General features: G+C 32.9%; 1 protein-coding gene across 3 annotated transcripts in view; it reads right to left on the reverse strand.

The window, feature by feature from the left end:
• The window catches only part of LOC143071521 (slit homolog 2 protein-like), a 79,490-nt gene extending 77,192 nt beyond the window's left edge, over positions 1–2,298 (reverse strand). For all 3 annotated transcript variants that reach the window (XM_076245877.1, XM_076245876.1, XM_076245875.1), the window contains exon 1: positions 1,844–2,298. In XM_076245877.1, the coding sequence (XP_076101992.1) occupies positions 1,844–2,025 (182 nt within the window). In that variant the 5' untranslated portion in view covers positions 2,026–2,298. The remainder of the gene's footprint in view (positions 1–1,843) is intronic.
• Between the last annotated feature and the right edge of the window lie 23,676 nt (positions 2,299–25,974).

Consider the following 25,974-nt stretch of genomic DNA (forward strand, 5'->3'; position numbering starts at 1 on the left):
GAAAATCTACGTATTTGAGTAAAACTTCAAGGTATTGTAAAAATACCTATGTAGATGTAAAGGTTGCCTGTAGATATTTGCCTGTAGGGATAAAACGTTAATTGGTCATTGTCGTGAAAGAAATACAGTGTTATGCATTGCACTTTTATTTGCCAATATTTTACCATTGATACCGTGTTTAGTGAATTGTTAAAAAATACTCATATAGTTTGTTTGACAAAATTGTGAAAATAACAAGAATCCCTAGATATTGCTAACCATAACTTTTGTTCTAACTGAACTTCTGTGACTTTTGTTTACATACTATGCTCTCTTGGGGTATTTTTTTTTTTTTTTTTTGCAGTGGAATTTTTAAGAATTCACATACAACAGAGACGTATATATGTCTCTGCATACAATTTGTACTCTGATATATTTGTCCATTAAAATCAATTTTAGTATGAAAATAAATCAGTCGCTTTTCAAACCTGATTTATCTTATTCCATTGATGCTATATCTATTTTATATGCTCCTTTATGGATATCATTTAGCAGTGATTTTTATATAAAATGCCTGCATATTTACAAGGTATAGTTGTATTGCATGTAATTTAACGAAACATTAAGAATAAGGCTTTTAGCAAAACATGTCTTTAGAATGCATTTTTTTCAATTATGAACATCACATGAAATTATACTTTAAAATAAAAATTGTTTGTTGCTTGTTTGTCTATACATATCGTCCACCTTTCCGGGGTTACCAGACAAATGTCCACGTCAATATAGTTCAATATATAATTTATCAGTTTGTGTATGTTAAATATACGGTATTACCCATAGAAGTAACAATAGGCTTGTTATGTTTAATCTGAATGTAAGAAATCATTGGCCATGTACATGTAGCATTGTGGCAACGTCGTCACGTTAAAGTCGTCCGTCGCCCGTTAGATAATGTGTGAAAACATGGAGTAACAAAATATCTCAATTACTTTATTGACTTAAGATTGTTTTCTTTGTGATATGTATCAGATAAGACAATCACTAAACGAGAATTATGCAGGTTTACTGATATCAATAAACCCAGACGGATTAATTTCTATTTAAGCGTATACTTTGAAATGTACAGTAATTTAATTCAAATCCGGTGCAGAATGTATAATAGAATTATAATACTTCAAAAGTTTATATACTTAAAGGTCGTTGTAAAAGTGTGCACTATAAGCAAGTTGAGCAACTTGTAAACTCAGTAGATCATAAACATATAGAATGGATTTGGGTGCCTCTACCAAATCAGAGTTTTGTTATTTAACTTTTTTTCCATCGGTAAAGGGCTTTTTAAAATTTCTTGAATGCATTCGTGATATTCCTTGTGTGATTGGGTATTGTTTTAAACTGAGATGAAACAGAGATTTAAAAATTGTCTTTCGAAAATCAATTAAGCTGCAAATGGATAGTTGGATTTCCTGTAGTGACAAAAATAACATTGCACAACGTACATGTTGCCTTTGATGTACATGTAAATATGTAAATCTGACATACATTAACAAGGTCTCTATATTAAAACTTTTATATCTATATTTAACAGTTGTTATTGCTTAGGTAGTATTTTGAAGGCAATTAGCATTGCAAGAGAGGCGAAAGATACCAAAGGGACATTCAAACTCAAAAGTAGACAATATTAAAGCTTCAATTGTCGTATGGTTTGAGGGTTTTCGCTAATGCAATAAAAAGAAACTGAGAAATAAAATTAGATCGATTCGTTGTCAAATAAAATTGTAGACACAAACTGTGTCCACTGAAACTGAACAATATACGAAAAGCTCCCCAATACGTCACTATTTATATTTTAAATCATAATACTTACAACTTTTGTGTGTCTTTTGGAATATTTGTAGGTACATATGACAGTTTTCTGTAACTACAATCCACATTTTTACCCTGACAGACACATTCTGTAGGACATCCTAGAACACTTTCTAAATACACAATTAAACTAATTAAACAAATCCAATGAAATCGGTACTTGAATGGATGTCTTCCTCCCATTTTACAGTAAATATTTTATATTTTTCACAAAAATTTTAAACTCCTAGTATACAACAAAATCAATCACATTGCAAGGCTAGCCCTTTAAACACTCAGGTATTGACTATTAAACTTGATATTCCTTTAAGTTAATTGCTCCACGAGGTATTTGATAAATTTCTTCAATTTTTCAAACCACTTTCACCAATCAAAAATAATCCATTAGACAATCAGAACAAAAACATATTTTTATAATTTTTCACAAAAACTCCCAACTCCAGTGATTACACTAACATAGGTATGATCCATTCCACGAGTCAGGGGTGGGCGGGATTATTTTCTGTTTCGTACACCAATGAAATTAGCCGGTAGCAATTTAGACAGGTGATATACCACATCAAAAACAAATATTGCATTTTTTTTTTATTATTAATTATGAATTCATACATATGGTATTATTCTACGAGTCGACTCTTAAATTTTTTGTGTACCAATTAGCTCAATTACCAAAATGTCTTTGTCTGATAAAGGCTAAGGACAGTAACTTTATTTCCGTAAATGTTGTTATAATTACAAGAAAACGTACAGAAAAAAGAAGTTTGTATTTGACCGAAATTACCGTAACACTTTGTAATTATAGCCTCCATTTAAGATGTCAAACAAAAGAAAAAGAAATGTAAACAGAAAATGTAAATAAAAAGAAACAAGTTTTTATGATACTAAATAGCCTTACGTGTATAAGTTAATCTCAATTATATAATATTTTTGCTGTGTACTGCATTTTTTAAAAATAATAATCATGTTGCATAAAAACTGTAATGCTAGTAATAATCAAAATGAATTGTGTGATATGTTCGAATTAACAAAACGCTTTGTGATCGATGCAAAATTTAAAGTATTTCATATTTGTAGCATATCGACGTTGTTTAAAAATTGGAATGCCATAACATGTATTCTATATATTCTATTTGTAAGTTTTGACATTTTATCGGCATAAAACAGAGAAAAAAACAGGATTATAATACATATAAGATCTACACATACTGAAATCTAGAACCCCATGAGACAACAACACTTTATTAATCCACGCTATCCGCAGACTTAATGTCTCAAATCTAAGAATAAGAAAGATGACAGGAATTAACACCATTTCTCATGAGATATTCTAATAACAAAACTAACAATTGAGACAAAGATGCCTTTGGAATGACGAACGTATACTGTTCAAAAGTCTATAATTATGCTAACTATATAATGTGTTATATATATTTATTTGACTTCGTCTTTTTCTTTTTAGTCATGGCGTTGTCAGTTTATTTTCAATATATGAGTTTGAATGTCTCTTTGGTATCTTTCACCCCTCTTTTGAAACATCGATGGATTCATTGGATTTAGAGTGAAACATCGATGGATTCATTGGATTTAGGGTGAAACATCGGTGGATTCACTGGATTTAGGGTGAATTAAAAGTAAATAAATATAATGTTAGCTGTGCTTTTATCTTTGAACAGTCTAGTGTCTATATAATGTGCATTTAACTATTCCAAAATAGGTGCATACAATGCCAAATCTCTGGGTATTATACTTGGTCAAATTTCCTGACCAAAGACAAACAAATTGCAGCAGCATCGATTATAGTATATTATCTTATTCGGTTTTACATCAGCATAGTTGGATATAATTTATTAACGAGGGGAACTCAACTGCCAGAAAAAGACTCATTTACAATATGCTGTAATTGACGTGAGAGGAAACAATTAGTCTTAACTGTCCAGGACTAGACACTAACGATGTCAGCCATAAGACAAAAAAATCGTCGGCTCTGATTGTTATACAAGAAAAACACATTGTGAATGAACTAATTAGGAGTACAAATGGTTTATCTGTCCATTATCGGTATTCTTTAAAATATATGATGGACATACATTACATTTGGCAATATCATTATTTAGACGAGCTTATAGTACAGACGGGATAGAAATTTGAAAGTTTCATTTGTCATTGATCTGTCGTGGTATCTCCCTTAGTGTTCTGCCAGTCTTATAATGAAATACTGATATTTCTACGGTACAACAAATTTTTGTTATGCAAAAATAAAAATTCATACAAGACTTTAAAATTACGAGGAAAAAAATGAAGATTGTTGTGACCATTTATATCATACTCTAAGGTCATTCAAATTCTTGGTGATGGTAGATTTATGTTGTTTTATTCCCTGAAAAGCATGTTTTGTCTGAGATGTAGAGAATGCGATACAAAAAAAAAATAATACCAAAAAAATAAACGAACAGTCGTAAAATATAGTTCCTTTGTTTACATTTTACATCGACACACAACCTTATGCACTGAACCCATATAATCTCTAAATCAGTATTTTGTACTGATTTGGGTGGGTATGAAACTTCATATAGCTGAGCAGTCTGACTAACATGCAAGGCAAAGCCCAAGTTGTACCTTTACAAGTTTTTTTTAAATAATTACAAATAAAGAAAAAATAGGAAAAACTAAATATTTCAGCAAAAAAAAAAATGGAATTCGGACACTTCCTGTTAATAATCAAAATATCAAATTTTAGATAGACAAGATTATTTTTGAGAGACTAGATAAATCAAATACTATTAATTCTAAACCCTAGTTTAAAAAAAGACAGACTACTTCCCTAGTTTAAACGTGTTATCTTTTATGCTTTCTATATAATTGCAAAAATGATGCTTATGTCCGTCAAACAGTTTCACCAAAACAGTGTATTTGTATGTGCATTTTATCTTAATCCCTTATTTAGCCAATTTTTATGTGTAATGGATTTGTGATTTGTCATATAGTCGACCCTTATATATGAGTAAAATATGAAAAAAGGAATTATTATAAACAAAAAGTTGCTTGACAACGACTCGCCTTCATTCAAATATGTATAATTTTATGTTAAAAATACAACCTCATGCATTTAAAGAGTTTGGATTCCTTAAAACTTTAACAAATTTAATGCTTTGAGTCACCATTTAAGGAATCCAAACTCTTTTGTAGGTAAAATCAGAGACATATGTAAAGATGTGTATATATGTCTCTGGTAAAATCTACTTTTTCAGACATCTTCAATGAATAATTTGACAAGATATAGAAACCAATTGAGCAGACGTCCATTGTACATGCAGCGACTCGTCTGTCTATTGACTTTTTGACAATTGAATACACTTGTCGAACTCCTACAACTTTTACAAGGTGTTGGCCTTTCACACGACAATTATTTTATTGTATCTGTAAATCATTTGTTAATTTGATGAAGATGACCATTATAACTGTCCACTGACCAGTAAAACGTCATTCGTCATGACAAAACTTCACCTAGGGTGACAATCGATAATGGTCAACTGTCCCCCAATGTTTATTTTGTTGTTATTTATGTTTATATGCTTGTCACAATACTGTCCTCAACTTAGATTTGATGCTCATCACTATATATATATAAGCAAGGAGACTTACAAGTACATATCTTTACTTCTTGATTTCCCCTGTTACTGAATATGGCGGCCAATTTGTTATGTTACTATAACTATCGATGCAACTCATAAGGGCGAAATATGCCCTTTGTATGTAGTTTTGACTGTTCTGTTTAGGCCTTATATACATTAGTTTTACGATCTCAAATGTTTTAAATAAAAATAAGAAGATTTGGTATAATTGCCCATGAGACAACTCTGCACAACGGACAAAACGAAAACAAATTGAACAACTATAAGTCACAGTACGACCTTCATTAATGAGTAAAGCCCATACCCGCATAGTGAGCAATACAAGGCCCCAAAATGACAAATGTGAAACAATTCAAGCGAGAAAACCAACGGCCTGGTTGAAATACCAAACAATGAACAAACAAACATGCAACACAGCAACACACGATAACAACTGATTTACAACTCATGATTTGGGACAGGCAAAAATAGAATGTGACGGGGTTAAATTGAAGGCGCCTATTCTCTCCCAAAATGAGACAGTGGTGTAACAAAACAATCTAAGACCAAACTATGAAAAAAAACCAGTTGATAAGGCTTACCAAATCAGATGGATACAAAAATAGAAATAAATCTAACAAAACACAGAGTGGACGTTTCAGGGTACTTATACATCCCACAACAAAAAGACACTAAGTACAGATTTGATAGTATGAACAGTTACTGATAGCTAGTTGAAAGCCAATGACAACCAATAAAAAAAATCTAGGACTAAGAATTCAGACACCATATCAATCAGTACACATCCATCATCAAGTGGATAAGTATAAAGTCGTCATTAATAGAGAAAAACATGACCTTGTGCAATGCCAAGCTATATATAACAACATATTGTAGCCATGAATGTGCATACGATTGTTTGATTTAGATTTATTGACAGCAAAATGAATATAAATACAAATAAAAAACACTATTCAAAGATCTAATTACAGTTTTGAATTGGAAACCTTTTCGAATCATTTTATTTAAAGGACTGATAAGTTTACCCGGGCCGTTTCTAAGTTTCCTGGATCGGTAAACAACATCTCCATATATTTAGGATGTGCTGTTCCGTTTGAAATAAGTGTTTACAGATACAACATAACTTTGAAACCAAATCTATGGAATAATTTAGTAAAGGTTTAAAGTTATTTGAAGTAGCGAAATTCCTGAATTAATAACTAACTTGTTATCATGACACAGACAATAGGGAACAAAAAATCGTAGTGTAGAGTTTTCTGTGTAAAACTGATTTGTTTAAATCTAGGTATAAGGGTGTATGTATTCTGACTTCTTTTTGTATTTTTTCTAAGGTACCTGGTGTTATTTTTCTTCAAAACAGACGCCGTACACTGAACATGGTTTTGTTATGTACATATATAGTTTTTGTCTTTGATTAAATCCAAATCTTAGGGTTTTACTATTACAACCAGTTTATTAATGTGCATGGTTGTCATCACCATTTGTGTTGACACAACTATCACATGTTATATACACTGATCGCTAGTCTGAAAGTTTGGTTGTGTACCTCCATTTTAAAGGGGGGGTCCCAACCCAGAGTAAAGGAGGGGTTCCAGCTATATGCTCCCATTCAAATGCATTGATCGGCCAAAAATTGGGGGGGTTACAACCCCCGGAACCCCCCCCTCCTGGATCCGCCAATGACCTCCTATAACGTTGGAGGTTTACAAAAGTCATACAATATACTGACAATCATTATTTTTTAGATTGATCGCTCCAGAATTTATAAAAACGCTTCGGACGCACGAAATTTCATTTACCTGTTTTTATATTATATGATTTGTACACTAATGTACTATTGTTATCTTTATAAAGAATCTAATCTAATCAAATATTCGGTTCTTATTGAAAATTGCGGTATTCATCATTCATATTGTACACTTACTTAAAACGGAAAAGAAGGGATATATTGTAATTATTCATAACACAAATATTAACAAAACCAAAAGAATACATTGATGAGACACAGACTCACAACTCGCACAGCAATGATAATGTTCTATCACATATTGATATGGTTTATGATAGAATTATGCTGTATTAATGCTTTAGTCGTATGGTACAAATATCCTTATTGTCTAATGGTTCCTGGTTCGAATCCCGTTTGGGATGAAAATTTCAGGAATTCAATTTTAGGCTCTCCCTTGACACCATCTGCGAGTATGGTCTTGAGGAAACGATGATAGTCCGTCGGAAGGGGACGATAAATGGCTGACCCGTGTTAAGAGAGAGCCATATCTCTTGCACGTTAGACACCCTTGTAGATTTCGAAAAAGAGTAGGCTAATGCCGCTACAAGGCAGCACTAGCACCCGCAAAGTGGAAAGGGATTAATATCAGTTGCAAAACTTGTTTCCCAATCCACTATAAATAAATATGTTTAAACTAAACTAATGGTTGGATGTATGTGGAATGTTTTTCAGTAGTACTACTTAAGCTTGTCATCACGTTGAAACAATCCTGTTTCTAGATTTGGTTGGTAATCAGTCTGAATGTATATATTGTACTACACTCAGTATAGAAGTCATCACTTTTCCCTTTCGTGTTTGACTGCATTGTTTCATCTGATGACAGTGTTCCGAATGCGGTAGGACTTCGTGTTTGATACCCGCTGGTTCAAATTTATAAATTAAATATTGTTTTTTTTTTATCTTCACTCCTCCGCCAATGAGGTAACATTTATGACCAAACACAGAGATGTGTTCATTAGAGGCCAGAGTAACTTGGCACTTTAAAATATCGAAACACATCAGTCTAATACAAAGCAGAGTATATTAACAATTCTTTAGAATATTATCATTCTGAATATGTATTTTATATTTTCTATTGTAAATAAGGCTATCATCAAATCATCAACCAGTTTTTCGTAGGGGATGCTCTTTGTTGTTGTCTCTGAACTATCACAGTTTCAGGTTATGATGCTCATGGTTGAACTGGAAATAAAATGACATCGCCAATTCGTGTTAACCTGACTATGCTTTTTGATGAAACTGATGACACCACACTACTATACCTGGTTACCACGAAAAAACTGAAGTAAAAAGTTCTGTTTTTATTATTACCTGAAAGTACTATGGATTTAAAAAGTAAAATAACAAAAGTACCGAACTCCCAGGAAAATTCAAATGGGAAAGTTTCAAAATCCAAATAAAAAGCTCAAACACATCAAACGAATAGAAAACAACTGTCATATTCCTGACCTGGTTAAAGCCTTTTCCGATATAGAAATAGTGGATTAAACCTGGTATTATACCTAGCTAAACCTCTCATTTGTATGTCAGTGGCATACAATTCCGTTATATTTCACAAAATGTGTGAACAAAACAAACAGACACAATAGGTTTTTCTACCCTAGGCATAGATTACCTTAGCTGTATTTGGCAAAACTTTTAGGAATTTTGGTCCTCAATGCTTTTCAACTTCGTACTTTATTTTGCCTTTTTAACATTTTTGGATTCGAGCGTCACTGATGAGTCTTTTGTAGACGAAACGCGCGTCTGACGTATATACTAAATTTAGTCCTGGTATCTATTATGAGTTTATTTTAAAAAGTCGTGGTATTATATATGATCTTAATTAGACGATTTTAATTTTGAAATTATCAATTTCCTCCCACCTTAGTAGCAATATACTAACTTCATCTGCATATGGAATATACATTTCCCAACGTATTTGATATTCAAGTGTCCGAGCAGAAAGTTGATGAACAGGGGTATGTCAAAGAACGTCTTGTCCCTTTTCTAAAAAAGTTCATCGTAAGGTACCAAGACCTCAGTGTTGATAAATATTCCGTATGAACTTCACAAACAATACATGATAGTAGTGTTGGTGTAAAGATTTTTGTACTGACGTTGTTTATTATCTTAACAACGTGTTATATTGTTCTTTCGTTTGTCTTTGTTCTATTATTAATATTACTTTTACTGTTACTTATGGTGTGTTTCGTATGTGCGACTTTTTGTGTTTCTTTGGTTCATATGACGTAACTCTGAACTTTTAAAGATTCCGTCGATGTGTTATTTTTCTATTATAAAGTTGAAAAAACTTTGAACGTCAACATTATTTTACTCGCGTACGGATATTAACCATATGTGGATTTTTAAAAATTCTAAAAAACTTCTTGTTAACTTTAAATCTCGGTCTGTTTCTGAAATTATTATACTTTTGACTTTTTAACCCTCTTTACAGTCGGAAACCCGGTTGAAATAGAACAAAAGAATCGAAGCTCTTTGTTAGAGAGGGCGATAAATGCTTACTGAAATGTTTACTATAGTGACAAAAATTTTAAAAGTTAATAGAAACAAACAAAATTTCAATTTTCTTCTCAATTACGAAGTGTTTTATTTTAAAAACACCATTTGCATAAGTTTTCAATTTCTTTAGTACATAGTTAAGCAGAACAATTAGATATCAAGTCGACGACATGGGTATCTTTCAAGTTGGATGTAGAAAATGCATAACCTCCGATTTTTTTAAAAATTTACCACGGACGGAAAACATATTAAATATAGCCACTTTACCTATTTTTATAAACTGAAAGTTTGACCGATGATTTAAGAGAAAATGAATTTGTTTGTGCCTAAATATACATAGAGTTATGCCAATTTTTATTGATTGTTGGTATAATTGGTATTTTTAAGTGTGTCTGTTAACTTCTGTCATATTTGCAAAGTGACAAAAGGGAAGTAATTCAATTCTTTAAAGTCAAAAGGCAATATATAAGGGAGATAACAATGAAACAACGTACTATCTATAGTCTATTTTCTTAATTAAAAAAAACTGTTCTTCTTATGCATCCTTATCTGAAAGTGAAAAGATACATTTTACAGAGGTATTATTAGATCTTGTATACATAATTATAATGTTGATGCAATATTAAAAAAAAAATGCACCTAGTTTCTTTAAAATGTTCTTATTACAGTTAATGCCATACTTTTGTGTTATGAATATGATTAAATAATACCTTTACTGGATAATCATGATTTATGAAATAAAATATTAACCTGTGAACTGCAGACTACCGTTCTTATAATCTGTCACTATTTCTTCTATCTGCATATCATAGCACTCTTTACTACTACTGGGTGATATGTCTTTGTTCCAATATTCAATCTGTAATATATTAAGACATAATCATGTGATGATACATAAAGTTATGAATACTAGTACCCAGTAAAGCAGAAATTAACTCTTTAACAAAATCATGACTGAAACAAATCTTTCAACATTAATTTATGAAAATGTTCAAGCTGATACCCATTTTGAATTTGTTTTATACAATCTATACTGAATATATTTAGAGCTTAATTCTTTCAAAATATGATACTTATCTCCTATATGATATAAAAGTAACAACTTATATAATATTCTTAAGCTTAGACATACATAACAATACATGGATGCATCTTTCTCATTCTGTCAAACAAAACCTTCACAATAATGAAAAGAATGCAGATAAGAAGCAACAATAACAGACATAAAGTTTGATGTTTTTTCTAAAAAGTTGGTACTCTCAGAAATATCATTTAAGATTTCTTTTGTATTCTTAACATATGTTTCAGCTTTACCATCTGAAACTTCTCGTACGCCTGCAGTCAAAATTTTACCTGACTCAGTTGAATATCCAACACCATATATGTGTCTCCCTTTTTTAGTAGTCGCATCTCTGTGCATAGTTAAGTTTTTATCATTTTTAAATTCACCCTCTACATGATGCCTTGACACACTACCTAATTCATGCATCATTTTTGATGCTGTGCTAACACTTGGAAGTTCATTAATTTCATAGTTCACGAGTGAGAGAACAGTACGAATAATTGGCTGAATATGTTGTAACCCTATATTTCTACTTAGAAATTCATAGTATACTTTTCTGATATTTTCATCATATGGCTTGCCTTTTTCATTCAATCGTACACTTAACTGTTTGTCAGTGATAGTTTCTATACCAATATTTTGATTTTCATCTGAATTTAATTCAGAATGTAAATTGTCTATTTCACTGTGAAGGTCACTGATCAAGCCTTTTAAAGTGTTACACTGCACTCCCTTTTCAACACTTTCTACAGCGTATTCAATTTTACCTATATTTCTCTCAAATTTCAGTTTTTTAAGTTGTTGTTGTAATCTGCTAATAGTACAATACTGGCGCTTAATTTTTTGGTTTATTTTGGATAAATTTAGATTTCTCCATTTATTTCGCCAATTATGTATCTGTCTTTCTAAATTTAAAATGATTCTTTCCTGGCTATTATGTTTGATATCTCCAGTAATACATGTATTAGGTAACTTTGATAGTACAAGATGACAGTCTTTCAAGTTGGATGTAGAAAATGCATAACCTCCGATTTTTTAAAATTTACCACGGACGGAAAACATATCAATCTTTTAGTTCAATAATTTTCATGTCTGCCCTTCCATTATGTGACTCAAGAAAAAAATCTAAAAAAATGGGTAGCAATTGTATCGAAAAGAGAAAATCGAGTGCACCTTTTTATGTTAGGGCATGTTTGAGTTGAATATTTTGTCTTGATATCGTACAAAGCAAGAATATTTCATACATCGTCTCGCTTCAGATTCTATCATTTTTATATATCAAAGCTACAGGTTGACTTTATAACATAAACAAATCACAGTACTAAAAGATGAAATATATGGGTCAAGTGAAATACCTATCTAATGAATCACAGAACAGAGTAGGTGTGTTCGAATAGCTATGTTTTTACTGAAAGTACTTGACGATAGTCTTTCAAGTTGGATGATGAAAATGCATATCTTCGAAAAATTTTATTTTTTTTGTGTGTGAAAACTAGGGTTTATAGTCTTCAATCACTAAAAAATCTAGTCTGCCCTTCAACGAACGAAATATTTAATTAGAATTTTTTTTAAATGTTTATAAATTTTCAAAAATTCCAACTGACAACCGATCAGACAATAGTTTTAAGTTGAATCAATGCAGACAAGATCATTAACTGATGCTCATTAGCTAGTAGATACATTTGTCTTTTTAAATACAACTGACATATAAGGATCGTAATGGTGCAATGTGGATGAATTTATCGGTTTTCGAGGGCAAATTTGGCAGCGCGTCATCCCTACAATGGCTTCCATTTCTACGATTGTGAAAATGAACTGGCGTAATGGGGAGATAATTTTGACGAAGTAGACTCCTGACTGTTTACCACCATTTCCCATGTGAAATTATATTTTTGTTAAAAAACATAGAATGGCAAAATTATTGTATATTTCTTCATATGTGACGTCTACATTTTATGACGTCAAACACGCGAAACAATGAATGTGATTTTAATTTAAAATTTGTAAGATGCTTGTTGTGCTTCTTTGTTAAATATTTGTTAGTTTTGAGATTATGATGACTGCTGTACCCATATTTTGACTATTTTAACTATTGTGCCTGTTTTGTTCACGCATCGTGAATTTGATGTCACTTTCATATACGTGAGAGATTTAGCGGTATAAAAACAGGTTCAATCCACCATTTTATACATTTGAAAATGACTGTACACAGTTAGGGATTTGACAGTTGTCCATTCGTTTGATGTGTTTTATCATTTGATTTTGCCATTTGATTAGGGACTTCTCGTTTTGAATTTTCCTCGGACTTCGGTATTTTTGTAATTTTACTTTTTACTATAAAAATAAACAAATATGTCAACGAAGAAACACAAAATACCATATAGGCAAAGCACATGAACAAAAATGAAAAGCAAGAATACATAAAATTACCACAGCACAACAACACATTTAGGGTATTTATAATCCTGGCAATTTTGATAACTATTATAAATACATAGTCACGTCTAAGGAGTATTATCAAAAATGGGCTAAACAGAAAAGGTTAATAATTTACAAAGACTTCATACAAGAACACTATAACACATACTTAAGAGGACAAACAACGTCAGTACCTTGAACGTATACTTCAAGACTATCATGTTTTATTTTGGAAGTTGATACGGAATATTTACCAACAAGATCTTGTTATCTTCCGATGATTATTCTTATTATTGAAAACACAACACTAGATGTTCTCTATAACCCTGCATGGTTTATCAACTTTCTACTCAGACACTGCTGACGTTTTGTAATGCGAATACCGAATGAGTTAGGATATGTATGTCCCTTATGTAGGTGAAGTTGGTATATTGCTACTAAGGTGGGGGACATTTCAAAATCAAATCGTCTTGTTTGACTTAGATTCTGGTACATAGATGACCACTTATGTCAAATTCGAGGCATAAGTCTAAAATGAGGTTGAAGTCCTTTGTATGTTTAATTTCTAGTTCTGGAAGATTCCTAAAAAGTAAAATCACAAAAATACTGAACTTAGAGGAAAATCAATTCGGAAAGTCCATAATCACATGGCAAAATCAAATAACAAACAAGAACTGTCATATTCCTGACTTGGTACAGGCATTTTCAAATGTAGAAAATGGTGGATTAAACCTGGTTAAACCGTTTTATAGCGCTAACCCTCTCACTTTGATGAGAGTCTCATCAAATTCCATTATATTTACATTGATGCGTTAACTAAACAGACACAATAAATGAAATAGTCAGAATACAGGTACATCAGTCATCATCGTATAACAATTTTAAAAAATAACCCAAGCAGAAATAGCTGCAGTGTAAATTGAAAGAAACCTATAATATATCTGAATGTGAAATAAGTTAGTAGTCATCCCTATGAGACTAGACCACTTTTTCCCCATAGACCCAATGCTAAAGCCGCCATTTTGTTTGGAGGAGGGAATTTTCGACAAGGGTCAAGTGGTCATTTTTTTTTATTAAGTAATATAATTAGGGAAATGTTGTGTTTTCTTAATTAATAATTAATTGTGACAATTAATAATATAATTAAGAATATTGATTAAGTTTAATCAATATTTAGTGATGACAATGGTTCAAATCTAATTAATATTATCGATTTATATCTACTCTTGTAGCGCAGGTAATAGGGTTTGACCAAATCAATTAAAACAAAACCTTTTTTTTTGTTGGTGACCAGTGGAAGAATAAACAGTATGTCATCTTTTGTGTTAAAACAATACGTATACCATTGTAAACAACGGACGTATTCCAAAATATTTTCTTCAACATTGTCAAATGTAAATGACCTACTAAATGAACCTTACATTCAATGTTTACATGAGTATAAATAGATGTTTGTGTACATATGTTATTTTTTTTATTTAAGAGTGAACGTTTATTCTGTTTTTGTTTGTGAAAGTCGGGTGATATCTATTATGTAAATTAGAGACAATTGTTTTAAATAAATATGATTAAATAGTGATAACTTGGGTCATGTTTACATTTTGAATATGTTAAAATTTGACGCTATCTATTATAACTGGATTAAACCGGTTTATACCTATTCATGAATAAACATAGTATGTCGGGTTAATGAAATACTAATTTCAATCCGATTTTTCTTTTTTAATTCTTCAGAACGTTTCTCGTAAATGGCATCAGAAATGTTTAGATTTTCATGTATATTTATCTATTTTTATGATTATTAGTTGGTATATACGAGAAATTACATATGCAGTAAGATGGAAAAAAAAGTTTGGTATAAAAATAATATACACTGTCAATTTCATATTTTTTATTTGTAATACATGTACAATTATAAAAGAAATCAATGAGATTGAAAGTCTTTAACATCACTGGCTTTCACCCATGAATTAAACTTGGTTGGCCAATTTAACCATTTGATATAATATTGTTTATAGGGTCCTCTTCCTTTTGTTTTTATAACTTTCTCAATTTTCCACAAGGAATTGTCTTTGACGTTTATTCGTTGAAGTTCAGATTGGTAGTAGGATCCAGAAATTTCTTTTCCATGGTAATCTTTGATGCGATATAACGGTGTCATGCTTCTCCAGAATCGTCCGGATATCGTGAATACTTCACCCGTCCATTTTTCGTCATATTCCCGAGAAAAAATATTTCTCAAATATGTAAGTCTAACTCGATCTCCAAGTTTAAACCTGAAGTGGTACTGTTTCTTTAACATTCCAGAATGCGGTCTTGAAAAATATGTCGATAAGCGAATAGCTTCTTCATTTTCCTTTTTCACTTCTACAGGTGCCATGTCGATAGTGCTATGAATAGTATGGTTGTATCCATTTACAAAGCTTTGAAGCTTGTCTATGTATCTGTAAGACTGATTGTACGAAAAGTAGCGATATATTTTCGTTTTTATTGTTTTTATAACACGCTCGGACACTGATGCTTTGACCTCATTAAACGCATAAAAATGATTAATCTCTTCCTTTTTAAAAACTGTCTGAACTCTCTTTGCCTTGAACTCCTGTCCCATATCCGTTCGTATTTTATTTGGAACTCTTCCTGTTTGAAATATGTCTTGAAATGCAGTTGCCACGGACTCTCCTTTTTTGTCTTTTAGTTTACGTAGCCATAAATACTTTGAAAACACATCAATGACTACCAATACGTATTTATATTCTTTATTGTATTTTGAAAACTTCACCATATCCATAAGGTCAGCAGACCATTGGTCATCTATCCCGGCCACAACGATTTCCGTTCTATTCTGTGGTCTCCTTAATGGTCGTTGTAAACTGTATGGTTCCTGGCTTTGTAACCATTTTCGTATCTTATATTTACTAATTTTGAATTGCCCATCTTTTTGTATATAATTATAAAGTTTGTCTGGTCCCGAAAAACTAGCAGGATTTGATGGAATGTAGTAGATTTCCTTTAGATATTTCTCCAATGCAGACATGTTGTCAATACAAATATTAAAATGGATATAACGAAATCCATGTAATACAGTATGTTATAAAGGACTAGTCTTTCTCCTGTACATCTTCGTCAGTGTCCTCTTCATCGTCCTCATCGTCTGTATTCTCAGTGTCACTAGTCGTTTCAAAGTAATCATCATCAAATAATTCATTAAATTGATGTCGATTTTTCATGAGAATACGCCGAATTTGAGTTTCGTCATCTGTATTGTTTTCAACAACATCCTGAATTTGTCGTACAATGTCAGAGTGCACATTGCTTTTATCTAGGGGAACAATCAGTTTCAACAACTCAGTATAGCGTTTAAAAAACTGACGTTGAACAAGAGGGCTTATTTTTTGATTGCTTTGTTGAATTGCGTCTTCCTCATTCATACCCTCTTTCACGTACTTGTCGTATTTTTTATCCCAAGTGTCTTTCGCTGTATCAATGGCTGCATGTAATATGGTTTTGTATCCTTCATTGTCGTCTATATTAACATCTTCACTACTATCGTCTGAACCACCATCATATTCAATCCATTCTGAGGCTGACTTTTTTAAAGGATTTTCGTTATCTAGGTCTTTGCTGTCTCTTTTTCTTTTGAAAGATTCGTTTTCTGGACACCAATGTTTGATATGTCTTTGCAAATCGTGCATACTGTCAAGCACTACTCCACAATCGTCACAAGAGGGCATATTTTCATACGTCTGTTTACTAGGATTGTCTTGGTAAGAATAAGGAGCGGCTGAATGTTGCTCTGTATTTATCTCATTTGAAGTAGGAATTACTTCATTGGTCTTTGCTAATTGTTGCTGTAAAACGTTTCCAAGCAATCGGTTCGATTCTGATGTCGTTGGTTTTAAATCCACAAGAAGATATCCAAATGGTTTACTAGTTGCTTCTTCAAATTTTTCTAAAAAGTATAGTACTTTTCCCGGATACATTTGTCTGCCTAGAGTCATTATCTGTTGCTTATCGACAGGGTTGTTAAATAATACCAAGTAGTGACAATTTCTTCTTTGTGTAGGATCTTTACTGAAGTAAAGATTCTGATTTAATACTACAACTGATAGATTCCTATGATGGCTACCTTCCGTAAACAAGTCCGTGATTCTAGGATCTTTTGCTGATGTTGACATTAAATCGTCCAAAACTATCATATTTCTTACACTTGGATCAATAAAGCTATCCTTCTCTAAATCAACTGGTATCCCTTGTATAAATTCGACATACGGTCTAACTGTCTTTTGAATGTCGTCGTAGAGTGGTTGCCAACGTCTGTAAAGCCATATTATTCTCTGAATAGTAGGCTGAATAAATCTTGAATTTTGGAGAAGTTGTTTCACAAAAAAAGTTTTGCCACATGATGTTGGTCCGCTTACTGTCATCGTGAATGGATGTTTAAAAACCAAGTGTTCTGTTTCCTCCTTCTGGGGCGCCACCGTATCCTCATCATGCGGTGGCGGCGGCGGCGGCGGCGGCGGCGGCGGCGGCGGCGCTGTTCCTTCCCTCTGCGGCGGCGGCGGCGGAGGTGATGTTCCTTCCCTCTGCGGCGGCGGCGGCGGAGGTGATGTTCCTTCCCTCTGCGGCGGCGGGTCCGCATGACTGGTCAGCGGATATGGTTCAGTGATTCCATGTTTATTTCTATAATGTCGCATCATAACATCTTTTCTAGAAAATTGAAGTTTACATACGGGACACGTTTTATCGTCCATCTGTTCTCGTATGAAGGAAGCTGTTAACTGATATATCTTTCCAGTGTTTCAATTTATAAAGACAACAACTGGTAAGTGTCTTTAAATATCAGCTGTATTTGTACGAGGCTAAGAAATAGGTGTACTGCGAGCTGTAGCGAGCCATTCCTGTTTCGGGCTCGCTACAGCTCGCAGTACACCTATTTCTTAGCCTCGTACAAATACAGCTGATATTTAAAGACACTTACCAGTTGTTGTCTTTATAAATTGAAACACTGGAAAGATATATCAGTTAACAGCTTCCTTCATACGAGAACAGATGGACGATAAAACGTGTCCCGTATGTAAACTTCAATTTTCTAGAAAAGATGTTATGATGCGACATTATAGAAATAAACATGGAATCACTGAACCATATCCGCTGACCAGTCATGCGGACCCGCCGCCGCAGAGGGAAGGAACATCACCTCCGCCGCCGCCGCCGCAGAGGGAAGGAACATCACCTCCGCCGCCGCCGCCGCAGAGGGAAGGAACAGCGCCGCCGCCGCCGCCGCCGCCGCCGCCGCCGCCGCCACCGCATGATGAGGATACGGTGGCGCCCCAGAAGGAGGAAACAGAACACTTGGTTTTTAAACATCCATTCACGATGACAGTAAGCGGACCAACATCATGTGGCAAAACTTTTTTTGTGAAACAACTTCTCCAAAATTCAAGATTTATTCAGCCTACTATTCAGAGAATAATATGGCTTTACAGACGTTGGCAACCACTCTACGACGACATTCAAAAGACAGTTAGACCGTATGTCGAATTTATACAAGGGATACCAGTTGATTTAGAGAAGGATAGCTTTATTGATCCAAGTGTAAGAAATATGATAGTTTTGGACGATTTAATGTCAACATCAGCAAAAGATCCTAGAATCACGGACTTGTTTACGGAAGGTAGCCATCATAGGAATCTATCAGTTGTAGTATTAAATCAGAATCTTTACTTCAGTAAAGATCCTACACAAAGAAGAAATTGTCACTACTTGGTATTATTTAACAACCCTGTCGATAAGCAACAGATAATGACTCTAGGCAGACAAATGTATCCGGGAAAAGTACTATACTTTTTAGAAAAATTTGAAGAAGCAACTAGTAAACCATTTGGATATCTTCTTGTGGATTTAAAACCAACGACATCAGAATCGAACCGATTGCTTGGAAACGTTTTACAGCAACAATTAGCAAAGACCAATGAAGTAATTCCTACTTCAAATGAGATAAATACAGAGCAACATTCAGCCGCTCCTTATTCTTACCAAGACAATCCTAGTAAACAGACGTATGAAAATATGCCCTCTTGTGACGATTGTGGAGTAGTGCTTGACAGTATGCACGATTTGCAAAGACATATCAAACATTGGTGTCCAGAAAACGAATCTTTCAAAAGAAAAAGAGACAGCAAAGACCTAGATAACGAAAATCCTTTAAAAAAGTCAGCCTCAGAATGGATTGAATATGATGGTGGTTCAGACGATAGTAGTGAAGATGTTAATATAGACGACAATGAAGGATACAAAACCATATTACATGCAGCCATTGATACAGCGAAAGACACTTGGGATAAAAAATACGACAAGTACGTGAAAGAGGGTATGAATGAGGAAGACGCAATTCAACAAAGCAATCAAAAAATAAGCCCTCTTGTTCAACGTCAGTTTTTTAAACGCTATACTGAGTTGTTGAAACTGATTGTTCCCCTAGATAAAAGCAATGTGCACTCTGACATTGTACGACAAATTCAGGATGTTGTTGAAAACAATACAGATGACGAAACTCAAATTCGGCGTATTCTCATGAAAAATCGACATCAATTTAATGAATTATTTGATGATGATTACTTTGAAACGACTAGTGACACTGAGAATACAGACGATGAGGACGATGAAGAGGACACTGACGAAGATGTACAGGAGAAAGACTAGTCCTTTATAACATACTGTATTACATGGATTTCGTTATATCCATTTTAATATTTGTATTGACAACATGTCTGCATTGGAGAAATATCTAAAGGAAATCTACTACATTCCATCAAATCCTGCTAGTTTTTCGGGACCAGACAAACTTTATAATTATATACAAAAAGATGGGCAATTCAAAATTAGTAAATATAAGATACGAAAATGGTTACAAAGCCAGGAACCATACAGTTTACAACGACCATTAAGGAGACCACAGAATAGAACGGAAATCGTTGTGGCCGGGATAGATGACCAATGGTCTGCTGACCTTATGGATATGGTGAAGTTTTCAAAATACAATAAAGAATATAAATACGTATTGGTAGTCATTGATGTGTTTTCAAAGTATTTATGGCTACGTAAACTAAAAGACAAAAAAGGAGAGTCCGTGGCAACTGCATTTCAAGACATATTTCAAACAGGAAGAGTTCCAAATAAAATACGAACGGATATGGGACAGGAGTTCAAGGCAAAGAGAGTTCAGACAGTTTTTAAAAAGGAAGAGATTAATCATTTTTATGCGTTTAATGAGGTCAAAGCATCAGTGTCCGAGCGTGTTATAAAAACAATAAAAACGAAAATATATCGCTACTTTTCGTACAATCAGTCTTACAGATACATAGACAAGCTTCAAAGCTTTGTAAATGGATACAACCATACTATTCATAGCACTATCGACATGGCACCTGTAGAAGTGAAAAAGGAAAATGAAGAAGCTATTCGCTTATCGACATATTTTTCAAGACCGCATTCTGGAATGTTAAAGAAACAGTACCACTTCAGGTTTAAACTTGGAGATCGAGTTAGACTTACATATTTGAGAAATATTTTTTCTCGGGAATATGACGAAAAATGGACGGGTGAAGTATTCACGATATCCGGACGATTCTGGAGAAGCATGACACCGTTATATCGCATCAAAGATTACCATGGAAAAGAAATTTCTGGATCCTACTACCAATCTGAACTTCAACGAATAAACGTCAAAGACAATTCCTTGTGGAAAATTGAGAAAGTTATAAAAACAAAAGGAAGAGGACCCTATAAACAATATTATATCAAATGGTTAAATTGGCCAACCAAGTTTAATTCATGGGTGAAAGCCAGTGATGTTAAAGACTTTCAATCTCATTGATTTCTTTTATAATTGTACATGTATTACAAATAAAAAATATGAAATTAACAGTGTATATTATTTTTATACCAAACTTTTTTTTCCATCTTACTGCATATGTAATTTCTCGTATATACCAACTAATAATCATAAAAATAGATAAATATACATGAAAATCTAAACATTTCTGATGCCATTTACGAGAAACGTTCTGAAGAATTAAAAAAGAAAAATCGGATTGAAATTAGTATTTCATTAACCCGACATACTATGTTTATTCATGAATAGGTATAAACCGGTTTAATCCAGTTATAATAGATAGCGTCAAATTTTAACATATTCAAAATGTAAACATGACCCAAGTTATCACTATTTAATCATATTTATTTAAAACAATTGTCTCTAATTTACATAATAGATATCACCCGACTTTCACAAACAAAAACAGAATAAACGTTCACTCTTAAATAAAAAAAATAACATATGTACACAAACATCTATTTATACTCATGTAAACATTGAATGTAAGGTTCATTTAGTAGGTCATTTACATTTGACAATGTTGAAGAAAATATTTTGGAATACGTCCGTTGTTTACAATGGTATACGTATTGTTTTAACACAAAAGATGACATACTGTTTATTCTTCCACTGGTCACCAACAAAAAAAAAAAGGTTTTGTTTTAATTGATTTGGTCAAACCCTATTACCTGCGCTACAAGATAAATATAAATCGATAATATTAATTAGATTTGAACCATTGTCATCACTAAATATTGATTAAACTTAATCAATATTCTTAATTATATTATTAATTGTCACAATTAATTATTAATTAAGAAAACACAACATTTCCCTAATTATATTACTTAATAAAAAAAAATGACCACTTGACCCTTGTCGAAAATTCCCTCCTCCAAACAAAATGGCGGCTTTAACATTGGGTCTATGGGGAAAAAGTGGTCTAGTCTCATAGGGATGACTACTTAAGTTGATCAAACTTATTTAACTATATTGTTTTGGACAAGTGTCTGAAGGAACTCTGACTCGTTTGAAATTAAGAAAAGATTAGCAATGAGAGGCGCACAATTCGTTCAATTGGGAATGTCTACAACTTGTTGAAAAATTCTTCCTCTCAAATTCAAGAAATATGTTGTCAATAAGAAACTCCCGCATTCTGATCACTTGTTCCTCTATGTTGCATGTTTTACCTTTTTGTTCACTATTAATAAACATATTCCGTATGGTTTACCAAAGTAATAAATTTATACGGTTGGCTACCATTTTAATATTTAAAAGCATAGTGGATTAGGTTATTTCTCAATTAAAACGTGGAATGGTTGTACACAGGGTTGAAAAATCAAACGTTTTGATAGAATAGATTTTAGAGAAAAGTTGAGATTTAAAATTATCAAGATGCTTCATTTTTAGAATCCACATATGGTTAATACCACCACGCGAGTCAACAGTTTCACAATGTTTCTGAAGACCTCTCTCACTGCTGACAGAATTTTTATCAATCTAATGGACACTTCTTTGTAGAACATGCAGATGAACCGGAAATGTACCGTTGTTTGTACGGAATGTTTTGAAGCTAAGGTATCCAATACAAACAAGGTAAGTCCTCATATTTGTTGTTCCATGTAATTTCCACTGAAGCCATGAAGGACTTATAATTGGACAAAATGACAAGTTTTTGCATGTTACTGATTTGATATCAAGTGGTGTTTTCGTTGATGGAAGATTTTTTGTTGTTCTGCGGTTTGCATGGTTGTGTCTATAACTATATTATTTGTTTGTGCGTTTCTCTGGTTTGTCATGTTAGCGATATATTTTTTATCATTGTCTTAAGTCGGGAGGGTTGGCTAGCCATTAAACCAGGTTCAACCCACCATTGTTTCTTACAATGTCCTGTACCAAGTCAGATATATGGCAGTTGTTATTAAAAAGTTTATTTCTATGTATGTTGGTGTTTGTTTTGTTGAACGTCAGTGTTCCTTTTGTTCTTTTCTCTCTTACGGTTGACGTGTCTATCGGTTTTTGTTTGTTACACGGATTTGTTTTCTCTCAATCGATTGATGACTTTTGAACATCGGTATACTACTGTTGCCTTGATTTGCATGTGAGACTACCTGAGTGCTGATTTATTACTAAATCTGTTACGAGACACTCGTAGTAGTACGATTTTCATACAAAGACACCATGATTTGAAGTTGACAGGCGGTTCTTTAATACAAACTTAGGTTCAACGAGGTATTATGAAATACCCCACAAAACTGTTTATACTTGTTTAATTTGGAAATGAAGAAGTGTAAACTAAAATATTTTATACTTTTCCTGTTTGAAACTTAAATGAGAGGCTTATTAGACCGATATATACACATCTCGTCATACAACTGGCTGTCTTCAGTTAGTTTGCCTGCATTATTGTTTTAACTGTATAATATCACCATTATGTACAGTGTATCTCGAAAATTGTTTAGTTGTACTGTCTGTGTAATACGATTGCTTTGAATCGACTTGCTATTCACAATAATAGATCCAAATATTCTTGTATCTAAAAATTGTTTGAGTACATAACTGTTGATGCACGATAATAACTGTGATCAAAAGAGATCCATTGATGCATTCTTGTCGAAAGTATAATTTGAATTAATTAAACTTAATTAAAAATTTACGATGGTGATTACTAAGTAATTTAAATTGATTTCAAATGCCGAAAATAACAATCAGAGACCTATCAAATACTCACAAGGGTTATTTTTCTTACTTGGTACAGGCATTTCGGAGACAAAACAGGTTTAGGCTCACGTTAGTTTATTTAATAGTTCGGAGACACTTACTTATATTTCAGCACTATAATACCGACACTGATCCCGTCAAAACAGATAATCAACAATAGAAATATTCAAGTTTTTGTTTATGTTTTTGTTCTTCTGTTGGTTTTGTTCATTGTATTGCAAAACATACATTCATAACAAATCATAAATTCCACTAATATGCACACATTACAAACAAATTTTTCCTTAAACAGTCTAAACTCAAAGTGGTGCATGTTTCCTATACATACAACACCATTTGTCTCAACAAAGAAAACACGGCAATGAATAGGTATAGAATAAAATCGTGAATAGTACGGTTTAAATTGCGACTTTGTGAAGAGGATGACATCTTCGCATTCCTAGTGTAATGTCAACAAAGTAAGATGTGTTCTGATCAAAAGAAGAGGACAGCTCCATCTCAAAAACCTGCTACAAATTCTAGTTGAAGACAGGTTAATCCACCATCTACAGCAAATATTCAAGTTTACTCAAGTGGGTTTGTCAGTATATATAGGCGGGACATGAAGCTCGAGTAGGTAGAATAACAACCTCTCTTGCCAAAAATTCTATTTAAATAATGTGACAAGACAACCAGTCAGAATTCAAATGGCAAAATCAAAAGCACAAACGCATCAAACGAACGGAAAACAACTGTAGTATTACTGGCTAGGTACAGGCATTTCATTATGAAGAAAATGTCTGATTAAATATTTCGTTTTAGCTAGCTTAACCTCTCACGTTATGAATAGTTATCAAAGGTACCAGGATTATAATATAGTACGCCAGATGCGCGTTTCGTCTACATAAGACTTATCAGTGACGCTCAGATCGAAATAGTTATAAAGCCAAACAAGTGCAAATTTTGAGCATTGAGGACCAACAATTCCAAAAATTCCAATACGACTAAGTTAATCTATGCCTGGGATAAAATAGTTTTTTGAAAAATATGACGGTCGTAAACAAATTCCATGTCCAAAATTGACTTGTTTGAAATAGTTTGAGCTATGAACCAAAGCATACTGTCAGAGTCAAATTTTGTGAAGTCAAAGAATTTGGCAAAGCGTTTTTTTTTTTGACATATAAGTAGACACTGGAAAAAATTAAAGATTAAAGGAAAACGAATAAAATGCAACTGAGAATGAACGTGAATTAAAGTACTTCTTGCCCCAACTTTAAGTGATCATTGATTAAATCAACGGTTTCCAACATCGAGTGAACAATGTCAGGATTGCGTGTGAGCACAGTTAGTATGCACACGTGCAATTTCTCTACAAATATGATTATGTCGCCATTGCAGTGTTTGTATTGTTAAATGCGACCAAGATTGAATCAATGTGTTTGATATATTGAAGCGAACATCTTTAATCTGATGAAATAAGGCCAAGTTTGTCTAATATCTGTCATCGTACATAAAGGACTACTTGTATTAATGACAAGTAGGAAACCGATTTAATACCGGTCACATCTTTTACAAGATTACTTACTGATATCACTCCGTGACAATTCATAATAATTCTAGATTTTAGTTTATCAATATATGATGAGCCATCCCACCACCTTGGTTATTGGTATTTATATGGGAAGTACAAACTATTCAATTTTCTATTTACCAGTGAAATCTTCATGCAAATTAACTGTTATTTTGGACTACACACATCTGCAGAAATCATCTCGTATAATTATTGTAAGGTAATGTTGGACAGATGAAAGAACCACAAATCATGAGTGCATTTCAAACTGATCTTTTTTTCTTCCGATTGATAATAATCCTTTTATTGAAAACTAATGCATCATAAAGGTTAAATATAAAGAATTAAACAAGGTTGAAATTAATGTAGGCTATCGAAGAGGAAAATTGAGGCATTTTGTCTTTCATTCTTTGCTAAAAGTACGGAATCGACAATTTTTAATGAGATATTTTTAAAAATACTGCAACTTCGTAGAATAACTAGAGCCTTCAGATTAGTGGCGATCGATACTCCGCTGAAATGTTAAAATACCGATCTACACCATTACACTTACCAAGTCAGGAATACGACAGTTGTTGTCCA

Source organism: Mytilus galloprovincialis, chromosome 4, assembly GCF_965363235.1.
Source record: "Mytilus galloprovincialis chromosome 4, xbMytGall1.hap1.1, whole genome shotgun sequence".
Taxonomy (NCBI): Eukaryota; Metazoa; Mollusca; class Bivalvia; order Mytilida; family Mytilidae; genus Mytilus; species Mytilus galloprovincialis.